The sequence below is a fragment of the Equus caballus genome, chromosome 1 (genome assembly GCF_041296265.1).
Source record: "Equus caballus isolate H_3958 breed thoroughbred chromosome 1, TB-T2T, whole genome shotgun sequence".
In the NCBI taxonomy this organism is placed as follows: domain Eukaryota; kingdom Metazoa; phylum Chordata; class Mammalia; order Perissodactyla; family Equidae; genus Equus; species Equus caballus.
In genome coordinates this window covers 103,727,351-103,751,738 of record NC_091684.1, presented here as the reverse complement: position 1 = coordinate 103,751,738, position 24,388 = coordinate 103,727,351, and the positions used below count along the sequence as shown (strand labels likewise).

Here is a 24,388-nt window from a genome sequence, read left to right as displayed (position 1 = left end):
CTCCAGCTGGCACCTGCCAGCGCTGTCACCTGAGGGGCCGGCGAGAGGCAGGCGGTACACCTGTGCCTTCCAGGACGCCAGCTCCGACCCACTGGCCCCCGGTGCCCGCAAGTGACGCAGAGCACTGGACTCAGGTGGCAGGAGAGAGGCGGGCCGGTAGCCAGGGAGACAGTTGCGGGGAAAAACGCAGGCCGAGGGGCGCCGAGACAGGGCGCGGGGGCGGCCTCCCAGGGAGGCCTCCCGAGAGGACGCGCGCCCGCCGAGCGCACCGCGCCCGGAGCCCCGGCCTGCGGGCCCAGCCGCCCCAGAGCCGCACGCGCGCCCGGGCCCCGGGCAGCGCTGGGCCGCGCACCAGGACGGCGGCTGGCCCGGGCCCTGCGGGAGGGCGGCCACACTCGGGGCCGAGCCGCCCAGAGAGCCCCGCGCGAGAAAGAGCCCAGCGAGAACCGCCAGCGGGACCGCCGGAGGTGAGCGCCCTCTCCTCGGTCCCTGACCCCGGTGACGGGGCGGGCGCAGGCCTTCCTGACCAGCCTGCTCCCCGGCCCCCGCTCCCACAGACCCGAGCCCGGGTCCCCCGCCCCCGCCGGCTCCCAGACTGAGGAGCGAAGGGCACACCGAGGCCACGTGCACGCCTCTCCGCGCCCGGCGCCGCCCCGCCGCAGCCTGCAGGGACTCGCCCGCGCCCCTGGGACCCACCTCACAGCAGCGGTCTGCCGGCGCGACGCCCAGCCGCTCGCGCCCGGGACACCGCGCGCGCGACCCCACCCAGCCAACTTCGCCCCGCAACTCCAGCTCCGCGCTAATCGGACGTGTGAAGCCACGTGACCTCCCCGGGCTGGGGAAACGCGCGGGCCGCACGAGGGGCCCGATCCCTCCGCCTTAAAGGAGCCGCGCCCACTGCCGTCGTGGCGCTGTCCGGCGCCTGCAGGCCCAGCGCGGGGGGCTTCGCCGCCGGCAGCCCCACCCCCCCGGGCCGCCCGCCCCCCGCCGCCGCCCACTCGGGACGAGCGAGACTCGCGTGGGGCGCTGCGAGGCACGTGAGCTGCCAGTGCCGGCAGCTCGGGGCTCACGTGCGACGGCTGCGGGAGAAGGAAGCGTTCCAGGGCGCGGGGGCGCCCTTCCGTGCGGTCAGCGCCCACCTGGACAGAGGCTCGAGGTTTCCGGGAGTCTGCAGCGCAGCGTGGAGGTCCCCCCCAGCCGCCCCCGGAGGGCCGCGGCGCCTTTAAACCCAAAGGCCCTGAGTCACGAGGAGGCTCCCTGCCCCCCGCCACACACCCTCCACGAGGCCCCAAGCCCGCGGGCACGTGACCCGCGCCCCGCCCGGACTCGCGCGCACGGGCCGCGGGGGCGGGGGTGCCGCGGTGTCGCCGAGGCTGCGCGCGGACCGTTAGCTGCGGAGGCCGGCCCCGCGGCCCCGCCCCGCCCCGGCGGGCGGCGTGCAGCTCTTACCAGCGGGAACGCCATGGGGCCGGCGTGGCCCTGCGGGACGGGCGGGAGGACCGACCGGCCGGCGGGCGGCGGGCCGGCGCGGCGAGGGCCGTGCAGACACGTGGGCACTATTTTTGCAGCGAGCCGCGCACAGCGCCGCACGCGGACCCGCTTATAAAGCCCGCGGGGCCGCCCCTCGGCCGGATGCGAAGCACCTGTGTCGGCCCCGCCCGGAGCCCCGCCCCCTCCGGCGGGCCGGGCCGAGGCTCCCCCGCCCCCCGCCCCCCAGCCGAGGGCCGCAGCCGCTGCTGCCGCAGCCACGCCCTGGGAGGGCGAAGGGCCAAGCACGAGTACGGTGTTCGCCTAGTGACCCTGAGCAAGTTTGTGTCCTCTGGGCCTCAGTTTACCTCTTGTGAAATGGGGCACTCTTTACAAGCCCCTGCGATGCGCTTTGTCAGTAAAGTCCTCTCTAGTGCCCACGCTCCTCCTCTTACAGGGAGCCCCGAGGAGAGCCACCCGCGCGCGCCCCGGTCCAAGCCTGCGCCCCCGCCTCCCCCGGCTCCAGCAGGCCGCTCACACTAGCCCCGCCGTTCTGGGTGCTGGCATGGGGTCGGCGGCGAGGGCGTCCGGGGATTCCGGAAAGTTCCAAAGACATGAGAGCTCCTCTTTGGACCGTAGTTCCCTGGGGAAACCGCTTCCGACGCTGCTGCCGGACTGCGATAGGAAGCTTCACGGAGAGGGAACAAGGGACAGGGCGGGGGCCACGGGGCGAGAGAGACCACCATGGGCGGGGTGTTGTCAGGGAAGGCGTCCCGAGGTGGCTGGCAGGAGCGGGCCGGAAGCCCCAGGGCAGCGCAGAGGCGGAGATGGCATTCCAGGCGGGGAGACCGAGCAAAGGCGAGAGGGAGGACTGGCTGGAGCGGCTCCATCCCAGGACGGAGGATAGTGCGTGCTGGTCCCGCAGGAGGGATGCCTGGGCCCGGTTTGTGAAGGGCCTTTATTTTGCAGACAGCAGAGAGCTGTTAAGAATTGTAAACAGGAGAATGGCAGTATCAGGTCTCCTTTAAGATGTTGCTGGAGACTTGGCAGAGGTTGCACAGAAACGGGGTAGACAAGGGACTGGAGTGAGGAGGAGAGGGATCAGCATTTGTTGAGCGTTTTGCAGGTGTTACCTCGCCACCGTAATAGTATTTATAAAGCGCTTACTATGCTCAGGACTCCTCCTGGCAGTTGGGGAGACTCGCTGCTGCCTTCCTGGTGGGCTGGTGAGGCTGGCCTGGACTTAATGGCTAAGGGGAGGGGGACAGGTAACTGTAGGTTTCTGTCTGAGGCAGTGGAAGGAGAGGAAGTCAATGGTCTAGCCTAGTGTTTCAGAAGGATTAACCGAAGAAGGTGGTGCGGGTAAGAACAGATGCTGGAGTAGAAATCCACAGGAGGACTCAGTGACAGTGAGAATTGTCCAGTCTCCATCCACAGAATATCCTCATGCAGGAGCTTCCTTGGGTTGCTGAGGTTATGGGCAGAGAGTGATGGCTACAGGGGAAGGGCAAGAGGGAGCCTGGCATCCCCTAGCCATCAACTGCTCCACCCTCTCTTCCCCTCCAGAGGAGCGGCTTAGCCATCTGCCCTCCCTCCTCAAGATGGCCTGTTCCAGCCACCCAGGAATCCCACCCTCTGGTTCTGGGACCCTCCCACGCCAGGCGCTTCCTGGGGCCCTTTCTTCTCCAGGAGCAGCCCACTCCAGGGTCTCACCCTGGCCCACAAACAGCATAGGACAACTGCAGCCAGGTGGCATATCCCGCTTGTCCTCTCAGGGGGCGCCACACCCAGCTATCTACATACAGCCCAGGAGCCAAGTGAAGGTGGATGAGAGCACCAAGGAGGCCCACGGCACATCTAAAAAGGCAATTAGCTGATGGTCACCGGGCAGGAATGAGGTCCCAGCCCAGCTAGATCTTTCAAGACAAGCTGGCGATACAGTTTGTTTGCTTTTTTTCATGTGAAATCTTCCTAATTCTAAGTTTGGTCACTAATTCTAATTAAAAGAGCCAAGCCCAGCGTGTTCAGGAGCACCGTGCAACACTCTGGCTGCCAACTTGTGATCTTTTCCGTGAGCCTCCCTGACCCAAAGCTGAGCAAGATAAGAATCTGAAACCTGGAATGGTGCCCAAGGGAACAGGTGTCTGAGAGCTCTCTCATGTTTTAAAACTCCCAGCCATAAGAAAATGAAAGTGACTTGGAACTGAAATTTTGCTGCCTCAAATCCCTCTTCCTAAACTTTCTGTTGCAATAATAATAATTAGCTGATCTTCACTGAGCACCTGCTATGTTCTTGGCACAGTTCTGAGTGTTTGACCTATGTTAGCCCATTTTACAGATGAGGAAACTGAAGCTCAAAGAAGTAAAGTAACTAGCCCAAGCACTTCCAGCTAGAAGTGGAAGAGCAAGGACTTAAATCCAGACAGTCTTCTGGCTTCAGAGCCTGAGGTCTTAACCAGATAAGGACAAAACGGCCAGCATCCTCACATGTGCGCTTCCCTCTGACCAACCCTGGATGGTAGATGGTGAAGAAAAGGGTGGCTGAGTCCAAATACAGTCATGGCCTCAGGTATGGGTGAGTCCTTGCTGTCTGCACACACTTGGCCAGGCCTGCAGGAAGAAGGACTAGAAGGTGTCCACAATCCACAGGGCAGGGTGTGGAAAGCGGCAGAGGTGGAGATATTAAATGACTTGGTCAAGCCCCCACAGCTGGTCCCTGGCAGAAGCAGCAGGAACAAACAGGCAGCATTATCCATTCTCCCAGTCAACAAACAGCCTTTGAGCCCAGCTATGCCTGGCACCATCTCTGCAGTCAAGTCCCAGATTTACAATACAGGTTTGAAGGGTAGCTGTAATTGGCTGCACTAAGTTTTAAATGCATGTACCGGGGGGCAGGAGGGACTCTGTAGTCTTTTATCTGCTCAGGTGTTCAGTGCTGCCACTGCAGGCAGAGAGCTGAACGAAGAAAAGAGACTGCTGGGAGAAAATAGTTTTCCTGGTTGAGAAAGATCAGAGGGGGATTCACTTAGCAGCTCAAGACCACAAGGGAAAGTCAGCACACAGCCTCTGCTCAGCTCTCCCAAGCCTGCGCAGAAGAAACCATGTTGTTTGTTTTTTTGTCTTTTAAAGTGGATTCAAGAAAAGTGGATCAGGGGCTGGCCCCATGGCCGAGTGGTTAAGTTCACGTGTTCCGCTTCGGCAGCCCGTGGTTTCGCCAGTTCAAATCCTGGGCATGGACATGGCATCGCTTATCAAGCCATGCTGAGGTGGCATCCCACATGTCACAACTAGAAGGACCCACAACTAAAAATACACAACTATGTACCAGGGGGGCTTTGGGCGAAAAAGGAAAAATAAAATCTTTAAAAAAAGAAAAAAAGAAAAGTGGATCAGCCCCACCTTTCATCGTACACAAATGTAAATTTAAAGTGAGTTAAAGATAAAAATGTGAAAAGAATTACTTGGAAACTTTTTAGAAGGAAATATTGGGAGAATATTTTTATTATTTCAGAGTGTGGATGAATTTTGCAAACGAGGAACAGCAAGCACAGAATATAAAGGGAGATTGATAGATTTGACCACATTGGAATTAAAAACTTTGATTTATCAAAAGATGTTTAAAACTTAAAAAGACAAGCCAGAGGCTGGAAGAAGATATTTGCAATATGTGATCTTGTTACAAAGGACTAGTTTCCAGACTATATGAGAACTTCTGTAATCAATGAAGAAATATGACAACCCTATAGAAAAATGAGCAAAAGATGGGAACAGGCAGTTGTCAGGAGTGGAAACCCAAATGGCCAAGAAACATGATCACCAGATGTCTGCCCTCACCAATAACTAGGAAAATGAAGCTGAAACCACAGTAGGGTACCATTCACACGTCTCAGATAAATGAAAAAGTCTCACTACCCAACAAGTGGAATGACTGCCAGTGACGGTGTCAACTGGCTCAATCACTTTGGTTTTCGCTTTTATTTTCTGCATTTTTTGAATTGAGGATAAGGTACAAAGAGTGGACAAATCTTTAAGTATACAGCCTGATGATTTTTTTTACCTACATATATACCCAGGTAACTGCTGCCCACATCAAGGCATAGAATCTTTGTAGAACTCCATAGAGTTCCGTCATGCCTCTTCCCACTTTACACTCCCTTCCTTGAGGTAACCATCACTCTTACTGTTTTCCTCACAGATTCATTCTGCCTGTTCTAGAACTTCATACAAGCCTGCGGCTGCTTTCGCTCGGTCCAGCATCTGTGAGGTTCACCCATGTTGTTGCATTAGCAGTAGTTCAGTCCTTTTTATTGCCAAGTAGTATTCCATTGTGTAGGATTTGTTTCTCCATTCTCCTGTTGATTGGCATTTGGATTGTCTCCAAAAGTTTGGGGACTTGTTCTGAATAAAGGTGCTGTGAACATTCTTGATGTGAAGTATAGCCATCCTGGTGAGCAATTTGGCTATGTGGTTAAGTTGCAGATGTGTACACTCTAGGACCCAGCAATTCCACTCCTAGGAAAACATGGTAGAGAAACTTTCACACGTGTTAAAAGAGGCATGAGTTAAAATACTGAGTAGTGTTATACATAATTGCAAAAATAAATAAATAAATAACAACCTTAAATGCCCGCCCACAGGAGAGTGGATCAATAAATTGTGCTATAGTCATACAGTGCAATACTACATGTGTATAAGGAAAAGTAGATGAAATAAAGCTGATCGTATCAACATGGGTGACTCAAACAATATTGAGCTAAAAAAGCAGGACATAGAATACATACCTTATAATGCCTCTTATATAAAATTTTAAAACATCCAGTACACCACCGTCGCAAAGGACAATATTATATATTGTTTAGGAACATATCTGTATGTAGTAAAAGTACAAAAAATGCATGGCATTGATAAACAGAAAATTCAGAATAGTGATGTACTTCGGGTGAGGAGGGGAGAGCTTGTGAAATGAGGAGTACAAGGGTATTGACCGAATTGATAAGTGTTTTAGTTGTTAGGCCAGGTAATCAGTACACTAGTGGTTATTTTATTCCTTACTATCTTTAAATATCATAATTTTTTAAAGAGAGAAGGGATGGAGGTAATTAACGCCAGTGGTATGCTGGTAAATGTTTGACAGTTGCCTGTCGGGAGGGGAGTAATTTGTAGTATTCACCTATTTCTGTGGCATAAATACTCCCACCATCGCTGATTTCAAACTACGAATGTGACACCAGCCAGCTCACAAAATTCCTGAAAGTGTAACAGTGGGCACTCATGAGCCAGGACAAGCCAGCTCCAGCACACCAGTGACACGGAATGTGGCTCTGAAGCCAGAGCTGGGGGCCTAGGCTCCCTCTGAGGACACTTCCAACACCCCAGGAAATGGGTCGAGGGCTGGATTGTATTAATTTATTGCTGTAAAGTTACCCCAAAACTAAGCAGCTTGAAACAACAAATATTTATTCTCGCACAGCATTTCTGAGAGTCGGGAATCTAAGGATGACTTAGCTGGGTGGTTCTGGCTCAGGATCTCTCCCGAGGTTGCAGTCAAGCTGTCAGCCAGAACTGCAGTCATTTGAAGCTGTGCCTGGAGCTCGAGGATCTGCTTCCTGCCTCACTCAAGTGGTTGCTGGCAAAGCCTGGGCTCCTCGTCACATGGACCTCTCCATAGTGTTGCTGGCTTTAGCTCAAGACATGGCAGCTGGCTTTCTCCAGAGTAAATGACCAGAGAGAGAAAGAAAGAGAGACTGATATGGCAGTGGAGGAGCTTTAATAACCTAATCTCAGAAATGACATACCATCACTTCTGCAGTATCTTATTGTTGACACTCACTAACCCTGATAAAATGTGGGAGAGGATGACACAAGGGTGTGAATGCCAGGAAACAGGGATCATGGGGGGCCATCTTGGAGGTCGGCCATCACACTGACCACAGTTGAAGCTTGTCCTGAGACACTTGTAAATAGGTTAGAGCAGGATGCCTGGAGTCTCCGCACAAGGAGGGACATGCGAACTGAGTGGCCCTCCCCTTTGTTTTGCAGCCAAGGAAACTGAACAGTTTAGGGATTTACTTGAGAATATGCAGCTACTCTTGTCAGCACCCCAGAGTCTCAATCTTGCAGTGGTCCTAGTGAGAAGGCCCTCGCCTCGCCTTCTCCCAGCCCCTTCTCCATCTTCCATCTGCAGTGCAGATGCTGGGGTCCTGGCACAGCAAGGCCTAGATCAAGGTCACCTTGCCCAGCCCTCAAGAACTCCTTCTTCTCCAGAGCTGTTCCCTCACATTCTCCCTCAGTCAAAACCAGAAGACAACCCCACTTATTTCCACACACCCGCCCCTGCCGCTGGGGTTGTTGATAACACATCTGAGTAGCCCCAGAGAGCAGCGTATGCCACCGTGTTGGCATTGCCAGACACAAGTCCATGCTCACCTCTGGACTCACACTGCCATTTGGACTCTGGGGCTGAACCGTTTCAGAGCTCTGTAATCTCTGCCTCTGATTTCTGATAAGAAAATGCCCCAAACCAGAAGGAGGCATGAGGGAGGTGGGCTGTCGTGCTCTGTTTCTTCATCTAGATGCTGTGTACACAACTTATTCACTCTATGAAATTCATCAAATTGCGCACTTGTGATTTGTACAATTATCTATATGAATATTATACTTAAAAGGTTTTTTTAAATTAGTCTCAAAGACAGGGACTCATGAGACAGGACAGAAGAGAAGTGTTCTTTCTGAGCTATTGCCAACCTCTGTTCTCCAGGTACCAGAGGGAAGCTGTAGGGTCTCTCCATTCAGGTGGAATCTTGGGGTGGAAGATCTGAAAAGGGGCTAAAGTTGGAGGGTCCTTGGCACCAGGATAAGAAGTTACCAGTGAGGGGCTGGCCCGGTGGCACAGTGGTTAAGTTCGCACGTTCTGCTTCTCGGTGGCCCGGGGTTCACCAGTTCGGATCCTGGGTGTGGACATGGCAGCGCTTGGCAAAAGCCATGCTGTGGTAGGCATCCCATGTATAAAGTAGTGGAAAATGGGCATAGATGTTAGCTCAGGGCCAGTCTTCCTCAGCAAAAAGAGGAGGATTGGCAGTAGTTAGCTCAGAGCTAATCTTCCTCAAAAAAAAAAAAAAAAGAAAAAAGTGACCAGTGAATTCAGAGTGGGCATCCCTGGCATTGCTCACCATCCTCAGCACTGTCCCAGGTCCCACTGCGAGGCCTCAATGACTCCACAGCATCCTCTGCAGTAATGGGGCAATAAGGATGGGCTTCCCAGTGTCACGATCGGACAGTGCGGCCCTGATTTCTCTCTTGGTAGACAAATCTGTGGGATGGGGACGGGGGAGAGACTATGGGGTCAGACCAGCACCATCAAGCGGAGGAGCCAAGAAGGTATGCAGTGCTGCTTTCCCTGTGGGCCTGCCCCTCTTACCCTCTTGTTCTCCACACTCATCCTGGGCTTCACCCTTCCTGGCACTAGTTCACCGACCTTCTCTTGACCCTGGGAGGCAAAGCTGACCAGGCAGTCCTAGAAGGAGGACCCAGCTCATCTCCTTGAGGACCCCCTCCCCCAGCCCTCCTGCCCGCACCCTGAGCTGGGGCTCTCCCAACCCTGCACACTCTGTAGCCACTTGCAGGCTGGTGGAATGCGATGGGACCCACTAGGCTGAGCCATCCCTCCCTGGTTCACACCTCAGTCCTGGTTGTTTGTTAGCCTGTAGCTTCTTCACCTGAATGCCTGGCACACATTTCTGCTCAGTAAATGTTTGATGAGGAAGAAGGGACCTAAGGCAGGCCTCTTTTTTTCCCTCTTTCATGTGGAGCCGTAGTAGAAATGGGAATGACTGAGAGGGACGTGAATTTCCTGGGGAGTTGGGTAAGAAATTGGTGATGAGGGTGCTGGCTCTCCAGGGGCCAGGCCTTCTCGTGGGTCAGAATATTCCTGTTTTCCCTTCCTTTCCCAGTCAGGCCAGGGAAAGTCCTGTCACACTGAGTTACATGCCCAAAATGCCCAAAGCCCATCCCTTTGATCTGTAGGCTCTGCTAGGAGGAGGTGACCCTCAAGGTGCCCAGCAGAGGGAGCTGCACTAGCACAGGGACTACCCTAGTGGCTGGCTAGATGGGGGTTCACGTGTGGGCACAGCTAATGCCCCACCCCTGGGGGCCTTATAGTGGCTTCCTTAGTGTCCCTAGATGGATCTGGTCCCCAACCATTGCAGCTAGCTGTAGCTACAGCCTGGCCAGAAACTGAAGCCATTTCTCTTACCCATTTGCCAGGGTACCACTTTGAAGCTATCCTGGACTGGGCTCCCGTTCCCAGCCCCTCACTGAGTTCATTGTCCTCTGACTTGTCCAGGCCTGTGTTCAGGCTCAGACTACACTCAGACCTCCTGGGTCTGCAATAATGCTCTACGACCCTGGCAGGGGGCACTATCTGCCTCTGAGCCAGTCCCTGTGCTTCTGTCCACTTCTGCCCCCCTCCCCACAACCCTCTCTGCATACCAGCAGGGTCCTAAGAGTGCTTCCTAGTCTGCTCTGTGGTCCAGGGCCCCACATGAATCCCACACCCTAGGCCAGCTCCCTGGCTGCCCCATCAATGCTGCTCATGGGACACATGAGATCCAGGAAGCCTGTGACCAGGCCCCTGAGGCCCTGGGACAAAGTGTCACTATGGTGGCAAAGACTTGGGTCAGTGACAAAATACAGGGTATGATATGGGTTGGAAAGAAAAATGTTCTGTGGGGCAGCGAGGCCCCCCTGGCCCGCCCAGCTCCTGCATGTCTGATCTCTCTGGAAGGTAGACCAGTGTGCGGTGGGCAGGCCCCTGCAGAGACTTGGGGATGCTGACATGGCAGGGCTGTGGAGGTCTGGCCGTGGACCTGGAGTCTTGGAAGAGACAGGCTGAGGCTGGGGCAGCTACTCTCCTTTCCTCTGTGACTGAGGTTTTCTCCCTCCGACCATTACCTCAGAACAGAATGGCCCCTTCTCGAGAACCTCCTGGGTTGACGATCGTGGATTGTTACGTCTGCCTGCTCAGCCCTCACACCTTTCCCCGACCCGAGCCCCTCCTTCCCCTGACCAGCTGCAGAGTCATGCTCTCCCTGCTCACACCTCACTCCCCTGATTCCTGCCTGTCCCCTGAGACAAGCACAAGACCCATTTTCTTATGAAGGGTTGTTATTGCTAAGCCCACAGCCTGAGATGCATTCCAGAGAAACCAGTACAGAGTGTGACCAAGGTTTTGACGCCCTGGGCTCTCACTCAGGGCTGGAGATCCCAGGAAGCCCCTTCTGAGAGGTTCCGGGAATCTTGGCTATGAGCTCCTTGTGGGATGCTAGAGACATGCCTCGTGCACTTCTGGTTCCTACAGAAGCCACCCTGGGGCCTTTGTTGCAAAGGATGGCTTGGTAAGGAATTCTTTGATGGTCCTTGTTCTAATTTCTTAGAAAATTGCCCCACACCTCCTTTCTCAGGCTGTGGGCAGCGCCAATTCCGAGACAAAAGTGAGAAGGAGTCCACCCATTCAAGTGGCCCTTGACGTTTGGATCACCCCATCTCAGAACCCACAGTGACAAAAACAGCGATCCGGGGAGACTGTGGTGCCCCAGGGCTCTCAAAGCAGCAGCAGCTCCAGGTACTCTCTGGTGCCTCAGAGCCCAGCAAGTCCCCGGAGCCAGAGGCACGGGTGTCCCCTGGCACTGCCTTTGTTCTCCTTAGCTGAGAGGAGGGTCACACCTGCGTCACCCTGTATTTCCCCTGAACAGATTTGCTCAGGGATGCTTAGTGGCAGGGCTGTGGGGAGGTATGGCCAAAGAACTGGAGTCTTGGTCATGGAGGGTCAGAGGCTGAGGCACAGCATCTGCAGCTATCACCGGAGCGTGTTCCTCGTAACCTAGGCAATCAAGGTACTCTAGGGCAAAAGCAAGCCAAGGTCAAAACCAAGTTTGTGCAACACTGCAAGCTCTTGCCCCACTTGGGGGCGTCAAGGTACACATTAGCACAGTAAAGGCTCTGAGAAGACTGTGGAAAATAAACTGGTTTCACTTAAATCCATGATTCCTAAACTTATTTGGTCACAGACAGGGTTTTTTTGCCAGAATACGTACTAACAGACCACCTTTTGCAGCTTTTGGAACCACTGCTCACTCAGCCTCTTTCCTCACCAGGAAAGTTATCAGGGAGGGCCCTGCCCCCACGGCCACCCCCAGAAGGCTTGTCCCAGGTGTGGAGGGTCCACGTCCTCACTACTCAAGTACGTCCATGGAGCGACAGCATTGGTTGCTGGGATCTTGTTAGAAATGCAAGGGACCGGCCCTGTGGCCGAGTGGTTAAGTTTGCGCGCTCCACTTCCCGCGGCCCAGGGTTTCGCTGGTTCAGATCCTGGGTGCGGACATGGCACTACTCGTCAGGCCACATTGAGGCGGCGTCCCATGTGCCACAACTAGAAGGATCTACAACTAAAAATACACAACTCTGTGCCAGGGGGATTTGGGGAGAAAAAAGCAGGAAAAAAAAAAAAGAAGATTGGCAACAGTTGTTAGCTCAGGTGCCAATCTTTAAAAAAAAAAAAGAAATGCAGACTCTCAGGCCCCACCCCAGCCCCACTGATCTGAATCTGTTAATAAAATTCCCAGGAGATCTGATGCAGGGCAATTTGGGAAGCACCGCTCTATGTCTCCTGTTCTTCTCTCTCCGAGATGGCTAGTTGGGTCATCTCCCCAGCCAGGTGCGGGCTCTAGGCCCCGTATCCAGATGTAGTTGACATATTTTGAACCTCGCAGTTACATTTGGGGAATTCCTTCCATTATGAGTCCTCCTTCCCATGGGCCCGTGAGGGGAGCCAAAGGGGACTGCCAGCCATGGAGGAGGCCTCACTTTTGCAGAGGATCCTAAAAAGAACCGAGGAGTTCTTCTGGCTTGGCCTCCCCATCCGTGCTCAGATGTCTCTTCCACAGAGATGCCTGGAGATTGGGAGATGGTCATCTTGGGGGCCCAAGCAGAGTCACCTCTGAGAGTCAGTCACAGCCTCCCCAGAAGGTCAGTAGTGACCATTCACAAGGGTCACACACAGTTGCTCTCAGCGGCTCTCCCCTCCAACCCCCTTAGTCAGACCCCGGAAGAAAGGAAAGGTGAGCCAGCTTCTAGGGAGAAGACATTTTATTGAGATTTTGCTACATAAATAGCTACAGAAAGCTAGGAGGACTGAAGGGAGCAGCTGCTGTCTCCCTCTGCACAGGTCACTAAGGAACCCCTGGGGAGGGGGATTGGGGAGGGGGATTGGGGAGGGAACCTGGTGATGACCAGAGGGAGAGAGGACCTCCTGGATGCTGTCTGGCATGGAGAGTCTGATATGAGAGAGAGAGACAGAAAGAGAGAGAGAGAGGCTAACAGCCCAGATGTCATGAGGGAGGGACAAGTGGGGGTCAAAGAAGTCACAGGTATTGGGAGTCACTGGGTGAGGGCCTGTACCACGTCCTTCACCAGCATGGTGCCGATCACCATCTTTTCACTGTTGACTGTCAGCTGGGCCGCTCCCGTGGGCCGGGCATCCAGGGTCAGCAGGACCAGGCTCCCGCTGGTCAGCGTCCTCCCTGCAAACCTGAGGTGGAGATAGAGGACGGGGCTCAGCTCTAGGGCCCCTCCTTCAAACCAGGCCCAAGAGGCATCTCTTCCCCTCTGCTGGTGGCCTAGTACCTGTACTCATCAGATGTCCCACAAGGGACACGACCCAGGTTGGCAGTGGCAGTCACTTTCTGCACCACAACGTGGTCACTCCGAGAGGCATCTGGCAGTGTGAGCTTCTCTGTGATCTCGTTCATGCCTGTCAGCTTTCCTGGGGGCAGATGTCATGATGAGGGCAGAGGCTGTGGTGGTCCACCTGGGGATGCCCACGGAGCATCCTCACCAAGCTCTCCTCAGGCTGGGCAGATCTGAATCTCCCTCACCAGTCTTGCGGAGGGAGAACTTCCCTCTTGGACCTGGGCCTCCCTCAGGAAGCCTTTGTCAGCCTCCCCATCCCACCCAGGGCTCTGTCCATGTTGTTGAACAGACTGATTTGTCACTTCCCCACCATGAGACATCTGGGCCCCAGCCCCTGGGGCATGGCCAGTGGACTTGGTGGCCAGTCAGTTTTAAGAGGTTTCCTCCACTCTGGACCTCACACCCTTCGGTCTTTCCTAGTTGGCCCTCCATCCCGAGTTCAAATCCCTCCCAACTCCTGGAGGCTGAGTCCTCACAAAATCACTGGTGGCTGCTGCACTCCTGGCCAAGGCACGGGTCCTCACCAGACAGGCCAGAGTCTAGTGGTCACAGCAGCCCTCACAGGTGGAACCCTAATTTCTAGACTGGCCAGGGCTCCTGAAGGCCCCAGGCGCTCATAGCATCCCTGAAAACCTTCACTCTAGAGGCCTGACTGCCCCTCTCCACTCACGCTCTCGGCTAGCTGTGTGAGCTCCTCCATCTGCCCTCCTGCCCCTCTTTTCAGCCTCTCTCTCCTCCCTCTGCTCTTTCTCCCATTTTCCTCCTCCTTTTGAGAATGGACATCCCTTCCCTGTTGCTTCCATCCATTTCTGACTGGTGACATTTTCTTGCCCCTGTTCCTTTAGTCTCTCCATGTTCAAGTCTCTCGTTCCTAAGAAGTCCTCTCCAGAAGCAAGATCCCTCATGCCAACGCTGTGTCTCCCTCCCCATTCATGGCAAAGTCCTCCAAAGAGGACTCCATTTCCTCGAGCTGTGCTCTCCCGCAACCCACTGCAGTTGGCATCTGTCCGCCTTGGGCAGGCACCTGCTCTCTCTGATGTTGGCAGCCTCCTATGTGCTGGATCTGAAGGTTTTTGGTCTCCCTTGCCTGCGGACCACCCCAAGGCACTCTTATGCCTTCTCTTCTCTCCTAGTTCTCCCCCCACCTCCTTCTCTTATCCCTCCCCTCTTTTTTCTCCTGTAGAATGCAGGTTTTCCTGAAGGAAGGTCCTTGGCCTTCTTCTCTTCCCACCTACCTCTCTCCCAGGGTGATCACACTCATATTCACAGCTTTAGTTATCACCTCTCTGCTCATGACTCCAGCCCAGAAGTGTGTCCTGGGCACAGACCCACATTTTCAGTTGCATACTAAGCACCTCCTCCTGAATTTCTCAAATGCCTTTCACAATCAGCTTATGTAAAACTAACCACCATCTTTCCTCCTCCCCTGCCCAGCCCATTCTTCTTTCTTCCAGATCAGGGGTTCGGCAAATTACATCCTTCAGGCCAAATACAGCCCGCCACCTGTACAGCCTGCACTAATTTTTATATTTTTAAAAGGTTGGGGGAAAAATATCAAAAGATTAGTATTTCATGGCACGTAAAAATTATATGAAATTCAAATTTAAATGACAATAAATAGAATTTTATTGGAACACAGCCACACTCATTCATTTATGTATTATCTATGGCTGTTTTTGTGTCACAATGGCATAGTTGAGTAATTGCAGCAGAGAACCCACGGCCCATAAAGCCTAAAACACCTACTTTATGGCCCAAAACAGGAAAGTTTTCCCGACCCCTGGTCTAGGTGAAAGGTGTTGCCATTCTCCCTACCATCCAAGCCGGAAATTCTAGAGTCGGCTTATATACTTCCCTCTCCTCCTTCTTGGGGCAAATGCCCACGGCTTCCCTCTTCCCAGTACCTCTCCCCTACCCCAGCCCTTCCTTCTCTTTGCCTTGGCTCTAATCCTGGTCCTCAGCATCTCTCATCAGATCTATTGCAATAGCCTTAGACCTAGTCGCAGAATTTAGTCCAAGGTCACACACCAAGTGAGTGGCAGGTTCAGACCTTAAAGCTAGGACTCAGGAAGCCCCCTGTTTCTCCCACTTGTGCTGTCTTGCCTCTTTTGCCTGCTGAAAATTCTTCCAATTCCAATCCTTCCAGATTCCTCCTTCTGAAGCAGAGGTCTGAACGCAGCCCTTTCCTCACTCAAAAACCTTCAGTGACTCCTCCACGGCTAGGAAAATGAAAGCTGCAGTCCTTATTTCTATAACAATGGGTTGGACCCAATAACCTCTGTGACCCCTTCCAGCTCTGAAATTCTAGGACTGAAATCCTTTAGCATAGCCTTCAAGGCTTCCAGAAACTAGACCAAACATATTCTTTTCAGCTTTGTTCTTACTACCTCTCAGTGCTAGGGACTCCAAACCAAACTGCTTCCCTCTTCTCTTCCTGTAAACTTTCACCAATGCTTACTTGTAATGTTTCCCCAATGGGAATGCTGGCCTAGAATTTTCTGCCTGCCTGAGTCCCAACTCTCTCCAAAGCCTCACTAAAGGGTCCTGGTCTCTGTAAATCTTCTGCTGGAACCACAGCTGTGAGGCATCCCTCTGTCTGGAGGAGTGGAGGCCCCTTCAGCATGACTGTGGTGGAGCTTCAGGAGCCCCAGTGGGTGGTGCTGAGCCCCCTCCGTGCCCACCCCCGGGGAGCACTCACCCTGTTCCTTCTTGAACTCATTCTCACTCATGAACACAGGGGCCATCAGCTCCCCAACGGGTGGCTGAATGGAGACGTAGAACTGTCGGGTTTGGGTGCTGGGGAGGGTGGGAGGAGACAAGGTAGAGAAAGTGAGGCCAGCATCTCTCTCCTCACCTCCCACTTTGCTGAAGGCAGGGCTTTGAGGCAGCAAGAGAGTGAGGTAAGACCTGAAGGCTTGGGATGGCTTCCAGACCCACCAGAACGTGAGGTATCCCCTCCTGCCACCTCCAGCTCCAGTTTATTTTGACCCCTCCGCTCCCCAGCCCACCCTCCCACCCCACCATGAGTTGGACACATACCACAGCTGGAAATTGGCCGCCTGGGTTGAATCACAGAAATTAATGCCCATTATTGCAGTGGTGGACTCCCCAGGGGACAGGGACTCTGCAGTGGTGTCAGGCAGAGAAAGGAGGAGAAGGAGAGACACCATCATCTGATAGGTCTGGAACCCAGACCCATTCTCCCCTCCACTGCCAAATCTGAAAACCCCTCTATGGAATCCTGGCTTTCTTGGCCCCTGGAGACTGCTCCTGGTTTTCTCCTGAAATCAAAACACCCTTCTCCCACCCTCCTCAGCCCATTTAAGTCAGTCCTGGAACAACCAAGCCTCAAGCACCTCCTGCTCTGATATAGACTCACTCATTTCCTAGTCTATCTTGTCCACCATGGTATGGATCATGTTAGATGCCAGCTCTATGCCCCCTCAACCTGGCCCCTAGCCATTGGCATCGGCAGCCATAGAAAGACTGACTCTGCCCATGAGTCTCCTCCACCACGTCCAAAGCCCTTCCGCACCGATTTCAGGAAATTCCTGGATGCTGATGCCAGCAGGCAGTTTGGGGGTGCCCACATGCAGGCCCTTGATGGGGGTATCAGAGCTGTTGGAGAAGTGGATGTGCACAGACACCATGTGGGGGTCCCCAGAGAAAGGTTGACGGCTGAAGGTATAGTCCACAGCCAGCCCCTCGCCAGCTACACGGTGCAGCAGCTCCTGCCTCCCAGCACCTGATACTGGACTCAGCAGCTAGAGGGGAGGAGGAGGTGGGAAAGAGTAGAAATGAACAAGGAGAGAGGCTATCCCAGCCTTGTCCCCACCTAGGGTCATCCAACAACGGGACTCAAAGCTATTCCCTCCATCACACCCCCATGCACACAAATCCACACCAGGGGATGCAGCACAGACACGTGTCCCTGCCCCAGTCCAGTCCCTTCCCCATTTCACTCACTGAGGGCACCAGGGGGGAGTCTGTGAGCGTCAGGCCCTCCAGGTCAGCAGCCAGACTGGTGGACACAACCGTAGGGGGAGACAGAGGCTGGACACTGGGAGGGGTGACTGTGGGAGTAGATGAGGAAGACCATGATGAGGGAGGGGCAAAGTGGAATTGGCTTCGATTGAAGAGGGAGCCCAGGGCTCCGGGAACAGACAGTTCAGCACCATGGACAGCGAGGCACATGTCAGCCTCGTGGCTCTAAGCAGACACCAACCCTTGACCCCAACCCCACACCTGGGGAGGTTCTCCTGCTGCCCTCTCAGGTCCAGAGAGGTGTTCTGCCTGCTCCCCCCACCCCAAAAGCCCTGAGGCACCTAATCCGGAGCTCCCAGCCCCTTCCTAAGTCACACACCCTGAGCCTCCTTCCCACTGTGACTTCTACCACCGAAACTCACAGTCCTCTAGATCAAGCAGGGAGATCTCCTTGGCTGCAGGGGCACTTTTACCACTGGGAGGCTGAAAGAGAAAAATGGGATGCAGGTGTGGGAGGGGAGTACACTAGCCCGTTCTGGGTTGGGTAGAAGACGCCATGGTCTGTTCTGGATGGTGGGGAGATGCCTGGGCCTGGTCCAGAGGATGGGGAGGGCCCTTGCCCATGAGCCCACCCCCTCTCTGCCCCAAGGCTCTCACTGTTTTCTTCCTCCAGGAAGCAGGTTCCACCTGCTCCTCCTCGGTGTCTGATGTCATCTCAGACTCTGATGAGCTACTGCTGGAATCACTGCCCTCATCCGAGGATGAGCCTTCTCTCTGTCCCTCTGGCACCTTCTTCCTCTTCTTCATCTTCTTCTTCTCACCTTCCTCCTCACTCTGTTCGCTGGAGGAGAGGGGACAAGTGGGGCTCAGGCCCAGCCTGGACACCTCCTACTTGCCTCCCAGAAGAGCAGGGCAGCCTTGAAGAGTGGAGATGAGGGTGGGAGCCTAGGCAAGTAGAGTCCACACCTGGGCTCCTATGCCTGGGCCCCAGTGAGAGCTTTAAACTAGCCTGTGCCAGCTTGGCCCCTGGCCCCTGACTGCTTCCCCAGGCTGCCCCCAGGAGGTGGCAAGCCCAGCGCAGAGACCTCCTACATCCAGCCACAGCAGCCATCATATGAGCTGACTAGGGGGTCTGCAGGCCCCACCAGCTTAGGAAGAGGCTCAGGGGCTCTTAGGAGACTGGCTGAGGCTGAGTCTTAGCCCTTTTTATTCCAGAGGGGACCCCTCAGCCCTGCCAGTCACCTGGCTGGCTCCCCTCTTACCTCTCACTGCTCCTGCCTTTCTCCTCATCCTCGTCCTGGTCTTCATTATCAGACTCACTGCTGGACTCCCCAGAGCCGCTCTCGCTGCTGCTCTTGCTGTCCGATTCACTCTCGGACTCGGGGTCTGTGGAGGAACAGTCTCAGGCTTCCCTTCCTTGTGTGTAGGCCTCCTTGGGTCCGGAGCAGGTGCCCTGGGCTCCCAGCTTCAGACTCAGCACTGAAGCTGCAAAACCCCCTGATCTGCCCCTGGCCCCAGATACCAACTGGACCACCTGGGACAGAGATGGATCCATATAGATAGAGAACTGCACAAGCACACACACACCTGGGACAGGCAGTCCCTCAGGTGCAAAAACACACATACAGGTGCACGCAAGCAGTTGCACACACCCTTAGACACACAACTGTATAAAACATACACACACACACACACACCTCAGACAGTCAGCCACAAGGCACACACATGGCAGGAGCACAGGGCCCCCAGCTCTGCTGATCTCCTCACCGCTGTCTGCCGACTCTGTGGGGCCAGACTCCCCCTCAGAGTCTGAGTAGAAGGGTTTCTCTTTCTCCTTCCTCTTCTCCCGATTGGAGCACTTGGTCCATTCAGGTACCTGGAGCCGGGGGAAGTAGGGGGCGTGGTCATTAAGTCATGGTTGGGGAGGGGGAGCAAAAGCACAGGGCCTTCTTCTCCTTTGCCCTGCCTCTTCTTGGGGCCCTGTCTGGTCCTGTCCCCAAGACGGAATAATGGTGGGGAGGGAAGGGCCACTATCCGTGGAGGGGAGGGGTGCTGCTCACAGAGGGGACACTGCCAAACCAAGGAAGAAATGGGGTGTGGGGAAGGCACAGGGGTGCAGCACACAAGGGGAAGGGGATGGGGCCACACAGGGTGGGAGAGAGCACTGCACACGGAGCAGAGGGCACACGGCACACGATGGGGGTGGGGAACCTTAGTGTATTCGCCCAGCAGGCCTACGTGGGTCTCAATAAGGGAGAGATCTTCTTCCTGCATGTGGGGACAGTGTCAGGAAGGCCAGGCAGGCACTCCAGGGCTCCCTGCTGTCTGTCCCTCCACACACACACACACACACAGGCAATTCAACCCTCCACCCCTGCTGACCTCCACATTGCGCACAGATGGGTCTGGGGCTTCCTCTGGCCAGTCTGGGAGTTCCTGGTAGCCTGTGGCCTTGGCATTGAGCAGGTGGGACAGCGAGCCCAGCTGGAAGTGGTCCCGGTCTGGGGACAGGGTTAGAGATTAAGCCAGTAGTGACAATGAGGAAATGCCCTGGGAGGTGTTTCCTAGGTGGGGCGGGTGGTGATTCTGGTCAGGACTCCCTAACTAGGTAGAAGAAAGGGGCGGACGTGTCTGTCCCTTAATGGCTCTTCTGCCCTGACTGCACCTTCAGGCCCATATGCTGGAAGGAAAGACCCAACTAGAGCAGGGGCTGAAAGGTGGGGGCAGGTGAGACTGCAGAGAAGGGCACAGGGGACTCTGGACCCAGAGATGCTGCTGGCCTATCTGCTCTGGTCTGCCTGTGGGGAGGCAGAAATGTGAGTGTGACGTCTCTTTCAGGGCAATGGTGACCGTGTGCTACTGCACAGCCAGGCTCAGGAAGGCCACCTAGTTGGGACGAGGACAGGAACTGTGAACAAGAGGCTGACCGGGCTGGGTCAAGGGGCGGGAGGCGTGTCTGGTCAGGCTCTGGACTCCGTGGGGAGGGAGAAGCAGTCCAAAGGGTGTAGGAGGGAGTCAGGGCCAGAGGACAGCAACACAGACTTGCAAGTGGGGATGGTGCTGGGGAGGAGAAAGGGATTGCTCCCCTTCTTCCTGGGAGATTTCCCAATCTGCCCTGTCCCTCAGGATTCCTTCAGGAATCTTCCCTATTCCTGAGGTCCAGGGAAGAGAAAAAGCAGAACCAGAAGACACCCAGGAGAACCAAACCTTGTGAAGGAGGCTCCCCTCCTGTGCGCGTTCCTAGCTCCAGAGAGCCAGGTGGAGGACCTTCCCCTCCTGGCCTCTCTCAGAGCCCTTGTCATGGAGACAAACCTGAGAACAGAGGCCAGGCTGAGGGCCAGGGCCTGGGTTTGGGGCTGGCCTCCAGGGCTGGCCCCACAGAGTGTCGACAACTGCTTTCTCAGGACCCTTACAAACATACCCCTCTCCTTCGCACAGTGTTTTACTTCCTGCATTCCTGGGCCCTTGGTATTTGAAATCTTGATATCTAGTCCTGGCTCAGGGAGGGAGATGGAAAGGGGAGTGGAGCGGAGAGGAGCCAGGAGCCCATGCTGGCTGGTGGGGCAGAAACTCAGGTGAGATGATGCTGGTGATGGTTGTGGGTGAGTAAAAGCCCCTGGTGCTGCAGGATGGGCAAAAGGGCTGGGCCAGGGGGGCAGAACTGGCATTTCTCCAGAAGTCCTGCCGGCAAAAGCCTGGTGCCTGGCTAACTCTGAGACCTCCGGGGGAAGGTCTGGGACTAGGGTCCTGGCCAATTCCATCCCTTCCCCAGGAAGGTTCCCCCTGATTTCAGCTCCTACCTTTGAAGGATGACTCCAAGACTGGGGCTGGTTTGGGTGCTAGGAAGAGCTTCTTGGCATGGCGGCTGAGGGCCCCACCCTGCTCCGAAGGGACGATAAGCTGCCGGGTGAAGCGCGCTCGGTCGCGGATATCGTAGTTCTGGTCGTACTTGGCCAGACTCAGCACATACTGGGTCAGCAGCTTGGTCTGGGGGACAAGAGGTGGCCATCAGAGAGGGTGAGGATGCAGGAGGTCTCTGAACCAGATTCTTTAAGCCAATACCTCCAAGCAGTGCTGGCCTCTTCCCTCTTATGACCTGCCTCCACCTAGCTTTCCCTCCCTCCCTGCCACTGTGCCAGATGGCATCTTCTGTCACCTCCCTGGCCCTGACTCCTGACCCTAATTTTGGCAACTGCCTTGGACCAGCAAAAGAGGCTGCCGTTTTAGACTCTCCTCCCTCTTGGCCCTTGACTCCATTCTCCATTCAGCTTTGTGGTCTCCGCTGCCCCAGGCCCAGCTCCTACCCAACCAGGTCCAGGCTGGGCCAACCTCTTTACTCTGGGGTGCCAGGGTGAGTGGAGGTCTGGAACATTCTGCCAGATCTCACAGTTTCCAGACTCCATCACCCAGAGGGAAACTAGACGACAAAAAAGAGAGTGGAAACACATAGGGATCCCCTTGGCGGGGGCTGCCCTCATGTCCCATTGACGCACATAGTCGATTCTGAGCAGCCTGGGGGTCTCAGTGGCCATGATCCACCCTGGAAAGGTTCCAATGAGATCAGACCAAACTACAGCTGCCTATGGGTTTGCTGAAGTCATGTGGCGTTTACAGTCTACAGTCATGGCAGCTATGGCCCAGGGCCCCATATCTCGATTTCTGCCCTGATCCTGGCTTAGTCTAACCTGTCTTTGCAAAATGTCAGTGGCAGCCATCATTTATGGAGAACCTTCTAGTGCTGAGCATCTTCTCAATAGGGGGGTCCTATTGCCCCCATTTACAGAGGAGAAGCAGAGCCATTGAGTGACTCTCCCCAGGTTAAGGAGCCAGTCAGTGCTACATCCAGGCCTGGACCTGCCCAAACCTGCTTCCCCTCACTGCCCACTTGCTGACATAAGAGGGCGGCCCTCATCCAGGTCTCTATCTCTTATGACCAAGACAGTCAAAGCCACCAAGTACATACATCTCACGTCACCACAGCCAGAGTGCCCGGGGCAGCAGGGACCAGCGGAGGGAGCCTTGAACCGACTCCGGTCTTCCTGAGGTTTATGGTTACACAGTGTTACATCCAGCCTTGGACACGGCTGACCCAGGCAATCTAGCAGGGGTATGAGGAAGATGCCACTGAGGCATGGAGCCCCAAGATGCTGGCCCAGAATCAGAGCTGCTGCTGTGGCAAAACTCTAGAGAACCACTGTGATTCCACTGCTACCCATAACGTGGCCCACAGGGACTTCAGTGGCCTGAAGTGGAAGGGAGGTTCCACTCAGTCCCTTCCAGCATAGTGCCACCTGCAACACTGTTCCCATCACAGATAAGTACTCTGAACCCCACACTCCCCTAGGACACCGTCACAATGGACTTCATCACAGACCCGCCTCTCCTTTGGCCAGACACCCTCTCACCAGCCAGGTCTAGTGGATGCTCTTATAACATGGTCCATTATCAAGATGCTGCTGATCCTCCTGTCGGTTTAACTGTGTTCCCCTCCACAGGCTTCCCAGCTGGCTGATCATAGATTCTCTCCCTTCCCCCCAAGTCCTTGCCTAGTTCTAGAAAGAAGCATTCACCAGTTGGATCCATCTGTTTATAGCCTTAAATGTCAACAACCAACATAAGAATGGGCTGGTCCACCCACCTCAACACAGCAGGATTTGCCTATAAGAATTCATTACCCTTCTCCATCCCAAGGATCCATTTCCCAGGGATTATGACGTCTAGTCTGCACCACCAGGACCCTCACCTCGCTTAGCCAGTTTGTGCAGGAATTACTGGCTGCTCAGGAGGGCCTATGAGACACACTTCAGTGCACCAAGAGCAGAACAAGGCTCCCACTGACCAGTGGGCTCCAGCTGCCAAGGAGAATTTTAGGTGGGGAACACTGACGCCTTTTCAAGAACGTGTGCCAACATAGCTACTACCTTACAACCACCTGCTACATCATGCTGGGAAAACTGGCTATTCAAAAACAAACAAACAGAAGATTTAAAATACACTCTCACCTCACACACTACACAAAAATAAGCTCTAGATGGATGTGGCAGACAGACTCTACGGTTCTCTCCCCCAGATCACTGCCTCCTGGTGCTCAGGCCTTTGTGTAATCCTCTCCCCATGCGTTTGGGCAAGACTTGAAACTTGCTTCTAGCCAACAGAATATGGTAAAGGTGACGGAGGTGAAACATAGTCCCCTGATCCAATTTCATTATCTAACACTCCATCTTGCTAGCAGACTGACTCTAGAGAATTCTTCTCTTGTAGCTTTGAAGAAATGAGTGGCCATGTTGGGAGGCCCATGTGGCAAGGAGCTGAGGGTGGCCCCTAGAAGCTGAGCACAGTCTCCAGCTGACAGCCAGCAAGAAGCTGGGGCCTCAGTCCTACCACCACAAGGAAGCGAATGCTGCCACCAACCATGTGAACTTGGAAGTGAACCCTTGCCGGCCAGTCTTCAGATGAGAACCCAGGTGGACCAACACCTCAATTGTAGCCTTGCATAAGACCCAGCTAAGCCATGGATGGACTCTTGACCCACAGCAATTGTGAGAAAATAAACATGTTGTTTTAAGCCACTAAGTTTATGGTAATTTATTACACAGCAATAGAAAACCAATGCAGTGGACTAAAGAATATGAAAAGAGAAAAAGAATCTGTAGGAAATTATAGGTGAAAATTTTAACTTGTGAACAGGGAAACAACTTTCTGAATATGAAGGCACTAGAAGGAAAAAGAAATGAAAGGATTAATATATTGAACAAAAAAAATGTATAACTTCTGAATGACTATATATATAGTCAACAAAAAAAATTTCTTTAAAGCTAAGGAAATATATTATAACATTAATTGTGGTCTTTTCTAAGTGGTAGACCTATGGCTAATTTAAGCTTTTTTTTTTTAGGAAGATCAACCCTGGGCTAACATCTGCTGCCAATCCTCCTCTTTTTGCTGAGGAAGACTGGCCCTGAGCTAACATCTGTGCCCATCTTCCTCTGCTTTATATGTGGGACGCCTGCCACAGCGTGGCTTTCTGAAGAGGTGCCATGTCCGCACCCAGGATCCAAACCAGCGAACCCAGGGCCGCCGAAGCAGAATGTGCGAACTTAACCGTCGAGCCACCGGACTGGCCCCTAATTTAAACTTTTAATTAATACTTTTCTGGATTTTCCAAATGTTTTATGATGAGCATGCATTACCT

The 24,388-nt window shown here is 54.3% G+C and overlaps 2 protein-coding genes and 1 long non-coding RNA gene across 26 annotated transcripts in view; 1 reads left to right on the top strand and 2 right to left on the bottom strand.

The window, feature by feature from the left end:
• The window catches only part of CPEB1 (cytoplasmic polyadenylation element binding protein 1), a 94,274-nt gene extending 92,635 nt beyond the window's left edge, over positions 1-1,639 (bottom strand). For 2 of the 20 annotated variants that reach the window (XM_070230527.1, XM_070230531.1), the window contains exon 1: positions 697-807. Coding sequence is in view for 6 of the 20 variants with exons in the window: in XM_070230418.1 (XP_070086519.1) it covers positions 1,450-1,464 (15 nt within the window). In the remaining 14 variants the exon portion in view is untranslated. Of the gene's footprint in view, positions 1-29; positions 452-696; positions 921-1,139; positions 1,387-1,449 lie in introns of those variants that run through there. The other 18 variants (XM_070230418.1, XM_023626875.2, XM_070230423.1 and 15 more) reach the window with 18 other exon arrangements.
• Positions 345-24,129, top strand: LOC138916941 (uncharacterized). Of its 2 annotated transcripts, none has more exons than XR_011424213.1 (2): positions 345-467; positions 24,092-24,129. It is a non-coding gene; the product is annotated as an uncharacterized lncRNA (long non-coding RNA). The 2 variants fall into 2 exon arrangements; XR_011424212.1 differs by lacking the exon at positions 345-467 and adding an exon at positions 23,599-23,735.
• AP3B2 (adaptor related protein complex 3 subunit beta 2) overlaps positions 12,595-24,388 on the bottom strand; it is a 32,863-nt gene continuing 21,069 nt past the window's right edge. For all 4 annotated transcript variants that reach the window (XM_023626484.2, XM_070230300.1, XM_070230304.1 and 1 more), the window contains 12 exons: positions 20,997-21,183; positions 19,579-19,697; positions 18,964-19,072; positions 18,459-18,582; positions 17,854-18,037; positions 17,619-17,679; positions 17,179-17,285; positions 16,748-16,976; positions 16,252-16,336; positions 15,911-16,008; positions 13,147-13,285; positions 12,595-13,051 (listed from right to left, as the gene is read on the bottom strand). In XM_023626484.2, the coding sequence (XP_023482252.2) occupies positions 12,901-13,051; positions 13,147-13,285; positions 15,911-16,008; positions 16,252-16,336; positions 16,748-16,976; positions 17,179-17,285; positions 17,619-17,679; positions 17,854-18,037; positions 18,459-18,582; positions 18,964-19,072; positions 19,579-19,697; positions 20,997-21,183 (1,593 nt within the window). In that variant the 3' untranslated portion in view covers positions 12,595-12,900. The remainder of the gene's footprint in view (positions 13,052-13,146; positions 13,286-15,910; positions 16,009-16,251; positions 16,337-16,747; positions 16,977-17,178; positions 17,286-17,618; positions 17,680-17,853; positions 18,038-18,458; positions 18,583-18,963; positions 19,073-19,578; positions 19,698-20,996; positions 21,184-24,388) is intronic.